The 14,597-nt window shown below is 40.8% G+C and overlaps 1 protein-coding gene and 1 pseudogene across 1 annotated transcript in view; one reads left to right on the top strand and one right to left on the bottom strand.

The window, feature by feature from the left end:
* The window catches only part of LOC117534306 (phosphatidate cytidylyltransferase 2-like), a 44,173-nt gene extending 42,752 nt beyond the window's left edge, over nt 1-1,421 (top strand). The window contains exon 4 of the mRNA XM_034198514.1: nt 1,292-1,421. Coding sequence (XP_034054405.1) covers nt 1,292-1,415 — 124 coding nt within the window. The 3' untranslated portion in view covers nt 1,416-1,421. The remainder of the gene's footprint in view (nt 1-1,291) is intronic.
* The window catches only part of LOC117534283, an 865,641-nt pseudogene that overhangs the window by 530,556 nt on the left and 320,488 nt on the right, over nt 1-14,597 (bottom strand).

The raw sequence follows: 14,597 nt of genomic DNA, 5'->3' as shown, positions 1-14,597 counted from the left end.
TATTTTAGCCAAATAACTAGTAACTAGTTTAGTTTCACTGAACTGCTGGTCTCTGTTTCAGTCTGACACATGTTCCCTGTCTCCGCAGACCACGGTGCGTCTGTATCCGTTCCAGATCCACAGCATCGCTCTCTCCTCCTTCGCCTCCATCATGGGACCCTTCGGAGGATTCTTCGCCAGCGACTTCAAGAGAGCCTTCAAGATCAAAGTAAAGATTTCTGACACGTTTGTTTACTTCAAAACAATCCAACTATCCTTTTATTGTCTGTTGTCTTTGCTCCATGTATATTATATTCATAGCAGCAGTCTGATCACACGTACTGTTGTTTGTTCTTCCAGGATTATGCCAACACGATCCCGGGTCACGGTGGCATTATGGACCGGTTCGACTGCCAGTACCTCATGGCCACATTTGTTGACGTCTACATTGCCAGCTTCATCAGGTAAACACACAGCTATGGTTTGTTCATATGTTGTATAACCTAATCAGCAATGTACAGTGACAGTGAAGAAATTCATCATCAAAGTTAGTGGTTATTTATTTTATTCCTGACTGTTAGAGACAGCATTTTATTTCTCCAAGAAAACAAACTGTTGGTTGAACATTAAACTAGCTAACTTGCTAATAACCATTAAAGAGTGATCTCTGTCTCTTCTTGAGTTGTGTTATGTCTTCCTCTGACACTGAATAAATAAACAAACATGAAACAAAAGTATGAATTTAGTTTGAGACTTTTCAGTATTGGTTTATATCGCTGTAGGGTGCCTTTGAGACTTCATGAAAAAAAAGATTTTAAATGTAACTTCATATTGAGTTTACTATGTAGATCAGGCTCTAAAAATGCTATGTAGTCAAGCTCCAGCACTTTTTATAAACGAACTCAAAGCAGATAAAGCACGGGGTTCCAGCTTGAACCCTCAGAAAAGGAGTCCTCAAGTTTAACATGTTCATATTTTTTGTTTCAAATATTTTCATTGAGAAGATGAATACAAGTGTTAGCAATGGTACAGACTTATTTTCAACATAGAAGACAAACAGAACAGCCAACAAGAGATAACAAAGAAAAAACATAGCTTGACAGGAATACCATACTCAATGACATACATAGTCATAGTGTGAAAGAACATACAAAATAGTTTATGTAATACAAATAAATAAACTTAAAGGTTATGTTCATATTTTTCGTATTTATTCTTCTACCACCCATCAATTTATTTGGGATCGATGGTGAGATTTGATAGTTCTAATCTTAGTAATTTCCCTCCCTAATTATCTCCCCTCTCCTCTCAGGGGCCCGGACCCCAGCAAGGTGATCCAGCAGCTCCTGGCGCTGCGCATCGACCAGCAGCTCCACATCTTCAACTCCCTGACGGAGAAGGGTTTCCTGCCGGCGGTGGAGGACGTCATGGCCTAGAGCCCCCCCCCCCCACCCCGACACACTGTGGCTCACCCTAAGGGGGAGGAGAGAGAGGAGGGAAGCACCCCGAGGACCCCCTGCTGACCCGGGGCACTGGCAGTGATTTGTGTGTGAGCGAAAAACACATCAGAGAAAAACGGCAAAAAACGTCAGCTTTTGTTCATTCCACGTCATTTGGTTTGAGAGTCCAGTGTTTTGTGAGTTACTGTACTGTTACACATTTCTGTTATAGATGACTTGTATTACCACCTGGATATCCTCTATATACCTATTAATGTGTGTTTTTCAGTTTGAATGCACTGCTCTCAACACTCACTGTAGTGTATTGTTACTCCACAGATGTGTGAGGAATAGCTAAGTTACCTATGTTTGACAGGATCAGTTACAGATACAATCCTCCATACAAGAATATTGTTTTATTTTGAAGGCCAGTGCGACTGACACCAGCACCCTCTCAGAATAAAGGTCAATCCTTTGCAGAAAAACTCTCAGAATACAATCATGATTTTGTTGAATTGGCTTATTCTCTGGGACATAGTTTTAATCTCTGACAAAGAGCTGTTTTATCACATGTTTTGTAAGCTGGTGGGATTGGTGCATCTGTTTGTTACATTGGTAGAAACAATAATGGTTTCTACACTGCCAATATCTGCTTCTTTATGCTGTAAAGTTAGCAGCTTCAGGGCAGAAATACAGATTATATACAGCATGTGTTTATCACTCGTGGACCTGTGTGTGTGTGACAGCAGCTGTGCCAGATGTGACCTGATTGCCAATTCAAGGTGTTTTTCAGAAAGGACCCTTTGATATTTATACCAGTGGCAAATGTTCACTTCATTTGGTGGTTCAAATATAAAAGATTCTCTAATGTTGAGTTTATTTTGTTTTCTTAAGGGGAAGTGCCCCGGGTAAAAATGTCCGTATGATGTCCTTATGACTTTTTGTTGATATTGATAAAGAAAGGGAAAGCAGGTTTGGCTTGTGCTTCAAAACTTCCAAAAAGGCCAACAACTGGTACAAAGTAATATTGCTAAGTTCATCAACAAATGGTCACATCTTTCTGGGTTATTTTGGGAACAAACATCTGTATTCAGTGTACGTGGGTCCCACTCTGGTTGGATACAGATAAAGGCTCTTATATGTTACCATAATCATCCAATCACATCAGGTTGTCCATCATGTCTGTGCAGATCCATCCTTTTGTTTCCATCCAATCAGAAAAGATATCATTTATCTTCGTCAGTGAAAGCCAAATGAAGTACCTTCCGTGTAAATGTAACCCTGGCTATAGAAATGCTGTGTTTATTTGTAAAGGACAAAATAGCAATATGAACAATCATACAGTGTCAGTGTAGCATAAATGTGAAGTTAAGTATCTAAATGCTATTCTTAAAAATAAATAAAAAACAGCGTACGTTTGTGTTATTATCTGTGACTGCTTCACGTAATCCTTTGGGAAATTATTTGCCATTTGAAATATCCATTTTATTGGGTTCTGTCCTCTGTAAAGCTGTATATGTTTAAGCAATTTACTCACTTTTTTGTAACAACATTTGCTTCATTATGGCAATCAATTTCTAAAGCGATAATGAATGTATAGACTCTTCCTTTTCTCCCTTTTCCACTTTCACTCCATCATTTTATTAATGTCATTTCATGTCTTAACTTCTTAAAGTATTTATTGACTTGAAAAACCTTTTCAAAGGGACTATATTGTACATTTCAGAAGATGTTTAGAAACGGTGTTTGTCAAGTTCTTCAGGGTTTTGGCATGTACATAGTGATTTAGCCCGAAATTGAGAGGATGCAGGGCAACAGAGGACGCTTGGAAAACTCGGATTTTGTTCTTTTTTGTCTTTATTTTTAAAAGACAACTCCAAGAATTTTCATCAGGTTGAAAACCTTCAAAACACAAAGGACATATCTAGAAGATATGTAGAAAATAAACTTATTTGAGATACATTCATAACAAACGTAACGTGGGGAGAAAATACGTTTCTAGCTAAACGTAATTGAGAATGCAGTTTAGTTCTGTGGGAACGTCATTTTTAGGAGACAGGGTTGAAAATACACATCAAACAAATGGAGCGCAGGCAGACCACGCTGCGTAAAAAGCCGTCGATTGCGCAACAGCACTCTCACAAAGTAATCAATAAATCAATCAATGTTTATTTATATAGCCCAATATCACAAATGTTAAATTTGTCTCAGTGGACTTCACAGTTTGTACAGAATATCAGTATGACAATACGACACCCTCTGTCCTTAGACCCTCACATCGTACAAGGAAAAACTTCCGGAGAAAACCCACAGTTTAAAGGGAAAAATGGGAGAAACCTCAGGGAGAGCAACAGAGGAGGGATCCCTCTCCCAGGACGGACAGAAGTGCAATAGATGCCGTGTGCAAATTGAAAAGATAATACATTTGCAACATAGGTAATCCAAATGTTTGGAAATGCATGTGTGTATAATAGGAAGATGAATCCACGAGGATATCCATCCAGGACCTATGATCCAGGACCACAGCCACGACTCAAGATCCAGGGCTCGCGATGCAGGACACAGGACCGCAGGATCATCCATGACTCCGGATCCCAGCGTATATAGACACCAAAAAGAAAGAAATTTGGGGAAGCTGGGTTAATCGGAACATGAGAGTACACAGGTATAGACAGAGAGAAGAAAGAAGTAAGATGTCCCCCGACAAACTAAGCCTATATCAGCAAAACTAGGGGCTGAATCTAATCAGCCCTAACTATAAGCTTCAAAAAGGAAGGTCTTAAGCGCACTCTTAAAAACGGATAGGGTGTCTGCCGCCCAAACACAAACTGGAAGCTGATTCCACAAATGTGGAGCTTGATAAGAAAAGGCTCTGGCTCCCATTGTACTTTTAGAGACTCTAGGAACAACCAACAACCCTGCATTCTTGGAACGCAATGCCCTAATAGGACAGTAGGGTATAATGAGTTCTTTAAGGTAAGATGGCGCCTGTCCATTAAGGGCGAGAAGAAGAATTTTCAATTATATCCTGTGTTCTATAGGGAGCCAGTGTAAGGCAGCCAGAACAGGAGTAATGTGGTCCCTTTTCCTAACTCTGGTTAGTACACGAGCTGCAGCATTTTGAATCAGCTGAAGCGACTTGACTGACTTCTTGGTACACCCTGATAATAAAGAGTTACAATAATCCAGCCTTGAAGTAACAAATGCATGGACTAGTTTCTCTGCATCTTGCTTATCTTTCTTACAGTGCAGACGCTTTTCTGCTTGCTCTTGCCTCTGCTTACTTTATATGCTGATTTTCCTATTCTTATTATCTGAAAACTTCGAGCAGCGGCTCCTGGACATTAACTTATCACTGGGACAGTTCATCTTCGTAAATAGACGGAGGGTTTCAGCCATATTTCAACATTTTTACGACGACGTCAGTCTTACAATAGCGTGGCCTAGCAACAGCTAAAGCCTGGTAGGCTACTGCTATTTAGCTAGTTGGTAGCAAAATGCCTCCGTTCTCTACAGATGACTTCCAGAAACTTATACAGAAGATGGCTGTGTTGGAAATGAAAATGTAACGGTTGGAAGTTAACGTGGAAATGATTGGACTATGTCGTGGGAATGACACGACTTTACCAGTGTTGCAAAATAATGGAGAAGGGTATGCTAACTCACAGCTAGTTAGCAGCTACAAGGATTCCAATGAACAGGAGGGCTGTGTACCGGGTAATAAATCTACAAGTGGTAGTCCTCCCTGGAACTCTCTGGGTGCAAAGCCTAAGAGTAAATCATTTCCATGGGATTTGGGAGGACGGATAACAGGCAGAGCCCAGAGCTCCGAAATCTGTGATGCGACCGGCTGGCCTGCATTGTTATCACCCAGGAAGAGCGCCTCTTCAACCCCTATTCATACTAGGAAACAGCAGTGGACAGCTGCTAAAGGGAGAATTACAAACAATCCTCCTAAACCACCAAGTGTGCCAATCCAGAACAGACGGTTTCAACGGCCTGTACTGACCATTCTGTTCATTTTATTGACAATTTTAACTTTTTCTGGGATCGCAGACATCTTTTCAAGGCAAATGGAGTTTGCCTGAACAAGTCAGGAGTGAAATTGTTTATCTCTAACATATTCAACTGCCTGCGTCATCAATCTGTTCCCTCTGCCAAGGACAAGCGGCAAGAGGAATCAAAACACGAGAAAGACACAACACATCACGCAGAAAACCCTGAAAAATTATCACTGCACCCGCCTGAGGAATGTTCTGATTATGGGAGACATATGAGACACATGGAGGAGTCTCCACTGCCCCCCCCCCCCCCCCCCCCCCCCCCTGTCAACGCCTTGAGGATACTCCGTTCACCCTTTCACCCTCGCCCACCCTCCTGGAGATCGATGAACACACAAAGGAGATACAGAGGGTTGGCACCGATTCCTTCCTGGAGTTCAAAGACCAAACGAAGGCGATACGCAGGGCTGGCACCATGTCCTTTACCCCCGCTCCTCAACAACGGCCACCAAAATCACCGCGGAGACGCGCACCATCTCCCCCGTCCTCATCACCGCGCCTACGTCAACCACTTCCCCCCCCTGGCAGCATGTCCTCTACCCCCGCACCATCTAGCCCGTCTCCATCACCGTGCCTACGTCGACCACCTCCCCTCCCTTCGAGGGGGCATCTGCAGTGTCCGAAGCCTGATAAGGATGTGTGTGTACAAAACACAACAAACTCTTACTGATATGTGATGGGTCCAGGCTCAAGGGCGTATGGCACTCTCAACTCTTTCCAGGACATGCCGGGGCCCTGCCTGCCAGTAGCTTTGCCGATATCTGTGTTGATAGGTAATAGATTAAGAGCGGTGAATCATAGAAACAGGAAGCGCTCAAACGTTTGTGTGAGTTTATCAAATTTAGAAGTGATTCCATGTCAGCCACAGCTTGTTACAAAAAACATGACTGATAGTGTGTTTAACAAACTTAAACTAACTTTATTAAATGTCAGGTCTTTGGCATGAAAAACATTTTTAATCAATGATTTTATCACTGAGCACAATCTCAATTTTATGTTTTTAACAGAAACTTGGATTGAACAAAATAACAGTGCAGCTGTTCTTATCGAATCAACCCCTCCCAACTTTAGTTTTATGAGTCAGGAAAGAATGCATAAGAAAGGGGGTGGAGTTGCTATTCTGTTCAATGATTCCCTTCAATGCAGGAAGACATCGTATGGAAACTTTGATTCTTTTGAATATGTGGCCCTTCGGCTGAAATGCTCCTCTCGAGCTCTGTTCCTAATATCTATAGACCACCCAAATACTGTGCAAGCTTTTTTGATGACTTTACTGAACTGCTGTCTATAGTGTGTATTGACTTTGACCGTCTAGTCATTGTTGGTGATTTTAACATCCATGTTGACAACCCCCAGGACAGAGGGGCTAAAGAACTGTTTTGTGTTCTTGATAGCTATGGACTGACTCAGCATGTGACGGAGCCCACGCACAATAAGGGGCACACTCTGGACTTAATTATCTCAAAGGGTCTGAATATCTCTAAGGTTGTGGTGACTGATGTTGCACTCTCTGACCATTCCTGTGTTTTCTTTGAGAGCTCTATTTCTGTTCACAAAAATGTTCAAAAAGAGGTAACCACAAAGCGATATTTAACTGAAAATACTAGGGAAATGTTTACTCAGAATTTCTCTTCCACACTTGCCCCTGCCAACATCTCAGTAAATGAGCTAGTAGATCATTTTAATTCAAAAATTAAAAATGTTATAGATGCCATTGCTCCAACTAGGTTAAAGGAAGTGTCTGGCAAGAAAATATCTCCATGGAGAAAGGCCATGACCGTGAAAACAGAAAAAAGAGAATGTCGAAAAGCTGAACGCAGGTGGCGAAAAACAAATCTCCAGGTTCACTTTGAAATCTATAAAGAGAGACTTGGCCTTTATAATTTGGAATTGAAAAACGCACGACAATCGTTCTTCTCTGACATCATTACCAAAAACAAAAACAACGCACGTGCCTTGTTTGCTACCGTCGACAGACTAACTAACCCCCCAGTGTCAGTAGCCTCTGAATTTCTATCCACCAGGGCGTGCAATGATTTTGCCTCCTTTTTCACTGACAAAATTCAGAAAATCAGACAAGCAGTCAGTGCCTCTGCATCAGGAACAGCAAATGTGTTGTCCCTATCTCCACTTAACATAAATTCAGACATCATGACACAATTCCATCAGATTAATGATAAAAACCTAGAGGACATTATTCAACTTCTGAAATCCTCCTCTTGTTGCCTTGATATTATTCCAACAGGATTTTTCAAAGATGTTTTGCCTTGCATGGCCTCAGATCTACTTCATATAGTAAACAAATCTCTTCACTCAGGTATTTTTCTACAGGCCCTGAAAACTGCAGTCATTAAACCGCTCTTAAAAAAGAATAATCTAGATGCTTCAGTAATGAACAATTACAGGCCCATATCAAACCTGCCATTTCTAGGTAAAATCATTGAAAAAGTTGTTTTTCAACAGTTGAGTAATTTCTTGCATTTAAAATAACTGTTTCGATGTGTTCCAGTCAGGCTTTCGTCCAAACCACAGCACTGAGACTGCTCTTGTAAAGGTCTTTAATGACATCCCACTTAAACACAGACAGTGGCAGAACTTCAGTGTTAGTATTATTAGATCTCAGTGCTGCGTTGACACTGTTGACCACAGCATATTACTAGACCGACTGGAAAACTGGGTGGGACTTTCGGAAACAGTTCTAAATTGGTTTGAATCCTACTTAAAGGACAGAAACAACTTTGTTTCTATAGGTAAATACACATCTGAGTTGACAAATATGACATGTGGGGTTCCTCAAGGCTCCATCTTGGGGCCTCTTCTCTTTAACATCTACATGCTACCACTAGCTCAGATAATGAAGAACAACAAAATAAGTTACCATAGCTATGCAGATGACACACAAATGTACTTAACAATTTCAACAGGAGACTATGCTCCAATTCAAACACTGAGTAAGTGCATTGAACAAATCAATGACTGGATGTGTCAGAACTTTCTCCAATTAAACAAAGACAAAACTGAGGTAATGGTTTTTGGAGCCAAGGCAGAACGTATACAAGTTAGCGCTGAGCTTCAGTGTGCAATGTTCAAAACAACAGATAAAGCCAGAAATCTAGGTGTAGTCATGGACTCTGACCTGAGTTTCAACAGTCACATTAAAACTGTTACTAAATCAGCCTACTATCACCTAAAGAATATATCTAGGATTAAAAGACTAATGTCACAGCAGGATTTGGAAAAACTTGTCCATGCTTTTATCTTCAGTAGACTCGACTACTGCAATGGTGTCTTCACAGGTCTCACTAAAAAATCTATTAGAAAGCTGCAGCTAATTCAGAACGCTGCTGCTCGAGTCCTCACTAACAGTAAGAAAGTGGATCACATCACTCCTGTTCTGAAGTCTTTACACTGGCTTCCTGTGTGTCAAAGAATAGATTTCAAAATACTGCTGCTGGTTTATAAAGCACTGAATGGTTTAGGCCCAAAATACATTTCTGACCTCCTGCTAAATTATGAACCATCCAGATCTCTCAGGTCTTCAGGGACTGGTCAGCTTTCTGTCCCCAGAGTCAGAACTAAACATGGTAAAGCAGCGTTCAGTTATTATGCTCCAAATATCTGGAACAAACTCCCAGAAACCTGCAGGTCCGCTACAACTCTGACTACTTTTAAATCCAGGCTGAAGACTTTTCTTTTTGTCGCTGCTTTTAATTGAACTATTCATATCTTAGACTGCACTGTAACTTTATCCATGTACTTTTTTCTTTTAATGTTTAATTGACTGCACTGTAACTTTTATCCATGTATTTTTTCTTTTAATGTTTATTTTATTAGCTTTTCTTTTTAATGACTGATTTTAAATGCCATTTTCTTAATCTCTTTCATTTTTTGTAAAGCACTTTGAATTGCCTTGTGTTGAAAAGTGCTATATAAATAAACTTGCCTTGCCTTGCCTTGCCTTGCATCGTTTTGAGGCAAGATATGTCTGATTTTTGCAATGTTACGTAGATGGAAGTAGGCGGTCCTTGAAATTGATTTTATGTGGGCGTTAAAGGATAAATCCTGATCAAATATAACACCAAGATTCCTTACAGTCTCACTGGAGGCCAAATTAATGCCATCCATAGTTAGTATATTTTTAGATAATTTATTTCGTAGATTCTTCGGGCCAAGTACAATAACTTCAGTTTTGGTCGTGTTTAACATAAAAAAATGTAAGGTCATCCACGTTTTTAAGTCCTTGAGGCAGTCTTGAATTTTATTTAGATGATTAATTTCATCAGCCTTGATTGATAAATACAGTTGAGTATCATCCGCATAACAATGAAAGTTTACAGAATGATTCCTTATAATATTGCCTAACGGAAGCATATATAATATGAACAAAATAGGTTCCGAGCACGTGGATATGTGGATAATTATGTAAATGATGCTGTATGATGTCCTTTTGTTGTTCTATTTATGTTTTTATGTTTCATGTGGAACTACTTGAGCAGGTCTTCCTTGGAAAAGAGATCAATGATCTCAATGGGATTTATCTGTATAAATAAAGGTTTGAAATTAAATTAAATCCCCAAGGGAGTGCAGTCAGTCCAATATTATTTAACATCATGCATGATTAATGATATATTGACATGCTTAGACACATGCATACAATCGGCTCTGTGCGCAGATGATGGGGCTATTTGGATGAGAGGAAGAAATTTCCCATACGTAATGGAGAATATAGCTAGAGCGATTAAAAAAGTGGAGAGGTGGTCATATAACTGGGGATTCAAAATGTCAGAAAGCAAGTCATGCTACATGGTATTTACAAACAAACGCAAGATTGATGGCCAACAGCTAACACTATAGGATCGTCGAATGACAAAGGTGAATGAGTTCAAATACCTAGGACTGTGGTTTGATAGCAAATATACATAGAAAATGCATATTAATCAAGTGGAAACAAAATGCAAAAAAGTATTACATTTATGGCGAGCTGTAGCTGGATGCAACTGGGGCGCAGATAAACAAGCATTAATAGACATTTACAGATCAATTATGAGGTCCACAATAGACTATGGTTGTATAGTGTATAGAGCAGCAGCAAAAACATCGCTTTTAAAAATAGATAGAATACAATATAAAGCATTGCGGCTGTGTATTGGAGCGATAAAGTCATCCCCTATCAATGCAGTTCTGATAGAAGCAGGAGAGACGCCTCTGGAGATCAGAAGAGAGAAACGTGCTCTTTGTCATACTGGATCAGGGTACAAGGAAGTGGAGAGGGAAATATTTCAAACAGAATATTACAGATTTGCTGGGAATATGCAAAAAAAAAGGGACGTGGGTTTGGCTGGACAAGTAAGGAAAGAACGAGGGCATATGGAGTGGAGAATTTCACGTTTGCCAAAGCAATCCCATTTAGCAGTGTTCCCACATGGCTGTTCCCAGAAGCTAACATAGATATGAGTATTTTAGAAAGGAAAAAAGAGTGGCAAATAAATGGAGTGGGAATTAAAACAAGTATGTATCTGAACGAAAAGTACTACAATTTCCTACAAATGTATACAGATGGTTCTAAGAACAAGGAAGAGTGTGTTGGAGTTGGCATATACATCCCAGACTTCAAAATATCTATTTTAAAAAGAGCATCTGATCAATTATCAGTGTACACAGCAGAAATGCTTGCTGTAATAATAGGATTACAGTGGGTTGAAGAGGTCAGACCAGATAGGGTGGTTATATGCACAGATTCATTGTCCATATTACAAAGCATACAATCAACAACAACAACTACCAGAGAAGACATTCTCATATAACTGAATCATAGCCTGTTAAGACTTCACAGAGCCGGTATAGATCTGCAGTTCTGCTGGGTGCCTGCACATGAGGGGGTGGAAGGGAACGAGTGTGCTGATAAATAAGTAAAAAGTGCAGTACAAAAGCAAATAACATTACCAGTTCAACTTGGAAAAGGAGAAGGAAAAGCAGTCATTAAGAAGAAAGGGATGGAGATCTGGCAGAAAAGGTGGGAGAAAGACCAGAAAGGCAAAGAGTATCATAAAGTTCAAAAGACAATTACAATTAATATTTATAAAGAAAGAAACAGAAGGGAGGAAATCATGATGGCTAGACTCAGAATAAATCACACAGCATTGAATGGTACGCTGTATGTCATGGGGAAAAGTGACAGTAACAAGTGTGCGAACTGTGCAGTAAAATAAGATGTAGAACATATATTGTTACATTGTGACATCTATAAAGCGGAAAGAGAACAATTAAAGAATAAAGTCTTAGAGGCAGAGAGGGAATGGAGTGTGGTTGGTGTTTTGGGAACAAAAGGAGAGGGAGTAAGAGCTACCAGAAAGGCACTGTTTAAATTCTTGAGTGAAACTGGGGTAGGAAAAATAATGTAACATCAGGTCAGGAAAGAACATAGATTTGTTTTATTTATTTCATGGTTTTATTGATACAAGCGGCCGAGATGGGTTTTCTCCGCAGGGTGGCTGGTGTCTCCCTTAGGGATAAGGTGAGAAGTTCGGTCATCAGGGAGGGACTCGGAGTTGAGCCGCTCCTCCTTCGCGTCGAAAGGAGCCAGTTGAGGTGGTTCGGGCACCTAGTTAGGATGCCACCTGGGCGCCTCCCTAGGGAGGTGTTCCAGGCACGTCCAGCTGGGAAGAGACCAAGGGGTAGACCTAGGACCAGGTGGAGGGATTATATCTCTTCGCTGGCCTGGGAGCGCCTTGGGATCCCCCAGTCAGAGCTGGTTGATGTCGCCAGGGAAAAGAAAGTTTGGGGCTCTCTGCTGGAACTGCTACCCCCGCGACCCGACCACGGATAAGCGGGAGAAGATGGATGGATGGATGGATGGTTTTATTGATTTATTGATTTATTTTAATTTAATTTTGATTAGAGCACAAGTTAAAGAGTTGGAATGATGTGATGATTCATACTCATGTACAGTAGGTGGCGGTATGCACCTTTTTAAGTTGTTTGCAATCCGCCAAAAGCAAGAGAAGAAGAAGAAGTAATCTCTTTCTAACCTGGATCGAGGAGGCGTCTCGTCGCTACGGTTCTCTCTCTCTGTGTTCCGATAAAGTGTGTGTGAGCTCCAGCACTACTGATCCATCATCTGTGTGTCTGGATAAACCTCTGAATGGACTCGGTGCTCTTTTTTCTGGAGCGTTTAGCTCGGACTATAGGAGCTAGCTTAGCATGCTAGCTGGAAACACGTTAGCAACACTAGTCAGATTGAGAATTTGATGGAGAGAGAAACGGTGTGTTTAACGCAGTTTGCAGGAAAAGGTGATCTATTAAACATGAGTAAAGTCAAAATGCTGCTGTCGTTGAAGAAGCAGCGACTCACTGCTGCTGCTGAAGAGATATTTGCTCTGTTTGAAAAAACAATAGCAGAACTCGAGGAGGAGCTGTCTCTTTCCAAAGAGGAGAACGAGAGACTCCAGAAACTACTGGACGCTGTTTTACAGCCTGAGCTTCGGATACACAGAGCAGGTCTGTTCCCTTTACTCTTAATTAACACTTTAAACCAGGGGTGTCCAAACTACGGCCCGGGGGCCAATGCGGCCCGCTGGCCATTTTGAATTGGCCCTCAGCTAATTCAAAAAGTATAATTTTAAATATGGCCCACAAATAAAAGTTGTGCTTTTCTTATATTGTACTAATTAAATATATGTACACGTATATTACACATTAGTATTAATGTGTTAATTAGCCCACTTAAAACAATTAATTCAGTCAATTCATGTTGATAACATTTTCTAACAAATCTTAGTTGTGTGGGGCCACATTATGGGACATAATTCACCGTGGTATTATTTTTTGTTGCAACACGGACCAGTGAGTGAAGGTACCGTGTGTAGGTTGTCATACTAGCTTGACATGTATTAGCAAGCAGATGTAAGTACAAGAAAAGGTAAGTACCTTGTCTTGATGCTAATGGAAAATAAAGTGTGGAGTTCCATACTGAACACACCGCCTCTGACTCCCTTTCATCGGCTCTACACTGGTGACCTTGACATTTTCGTGATAGATTCCGAAGACTTAATGAACATGGCTGATCGCGATGTTTATGTTCAGTGCATGACATTAAGAATTTTGGGAGATGGCCCTGTGGGCCATCTAAGCTAATTTACAGGTGGCCCCGAGCCCAATAGAGATTGCGCTGAAAAATGCGCTCGGACAAAATGACGCACGAAGGGTTTGGGGGGTCTCCCCCTAGAACATTTAGATTGTTGCAGGTCTTAGATGCTGTCTGGTGCATTCTCTAGACTGAATTATAAGATGAACCACCACAATATTATATTGTTCAATTTTATTTTTAATTTCACTTGTTTGTTTGTTCTTGTTTGTGTTTGCTCGCTTGCATGCCCTGCATAGCTTTAAGAAATACTTAAGTTGTTGGTCAAGACACTTTCCATCTGATGAAGGCAAATGCCTTCCCAGATGTAAAAAAAGTAGAAAACATTACATTCAGTTATAACTGCCAAAACAAACATTATTTACACTATTATGGCCCCTGTTAAAAATGTTTGTAATGTTATCTAAATTGGTCGAACGAATGCCTCCTCATCCGGAAGATGACCGAGCAGCAGTCGAGAGGAGCCGAGCGCATCCGCGAAGCACACAAAATGGCGACTTCAGAGTTTCCGTTAGCCGGCAAATCTAAATATCTTCGGTCAAAATAATTTCCCTTTAGCGCAATACCGCTTCAGTTGCGCCACTTATGTGACAGACAAGAAGAGTATGTGACAGACAAGAATAGTCAATTCTAATGTCTAACACTTAATGTGGAGAAAGAGATGTCCTGTATGGGTTGATTGTGCGTTGATCTGTTGGTAATGCCTCGGGGTTCCGGTGGGCATGTAAACAAATGCATAATGCTGCGCTATACTTTGTGGCCTCATCCGGTTGCATAGCGACACTTATTGTTTAGGTGTCTTTTAATAAGCAGGTAGTCATATAATTAGCTAGAACTAGTTGGATCTGATCGATATGGACATAAACGCGAGTGAAGTCTAATCTGAAGGGAGAGAGAGATCAGCTGCTGCTGACGAGTCGACACGCAGCTCTGCATGATCACATGCAGCGGTGAGCGGACAAAACACACACTTTA

This window comes from Gymnodraco acuticeps, unplaced genomic scaffold (genome assembly GCF_902827175.1).
Source record: "Gymnodraco acuticeps unplaced genomic scaffold, fGymAcu1.1, whole genome shotgun sequence".
NCBI classification, from domain to species: Eukaryota; Metazoa; Chordata; class Actinopteri; order Perciformes; family Bathydraconidae; genus Gymnodraco; species Gymnodraco acuticeps.
Note: the sequence above shows the minus strand (reverse complement) of the source record. Positions and strands in the feature narration are given on the sequence as shown.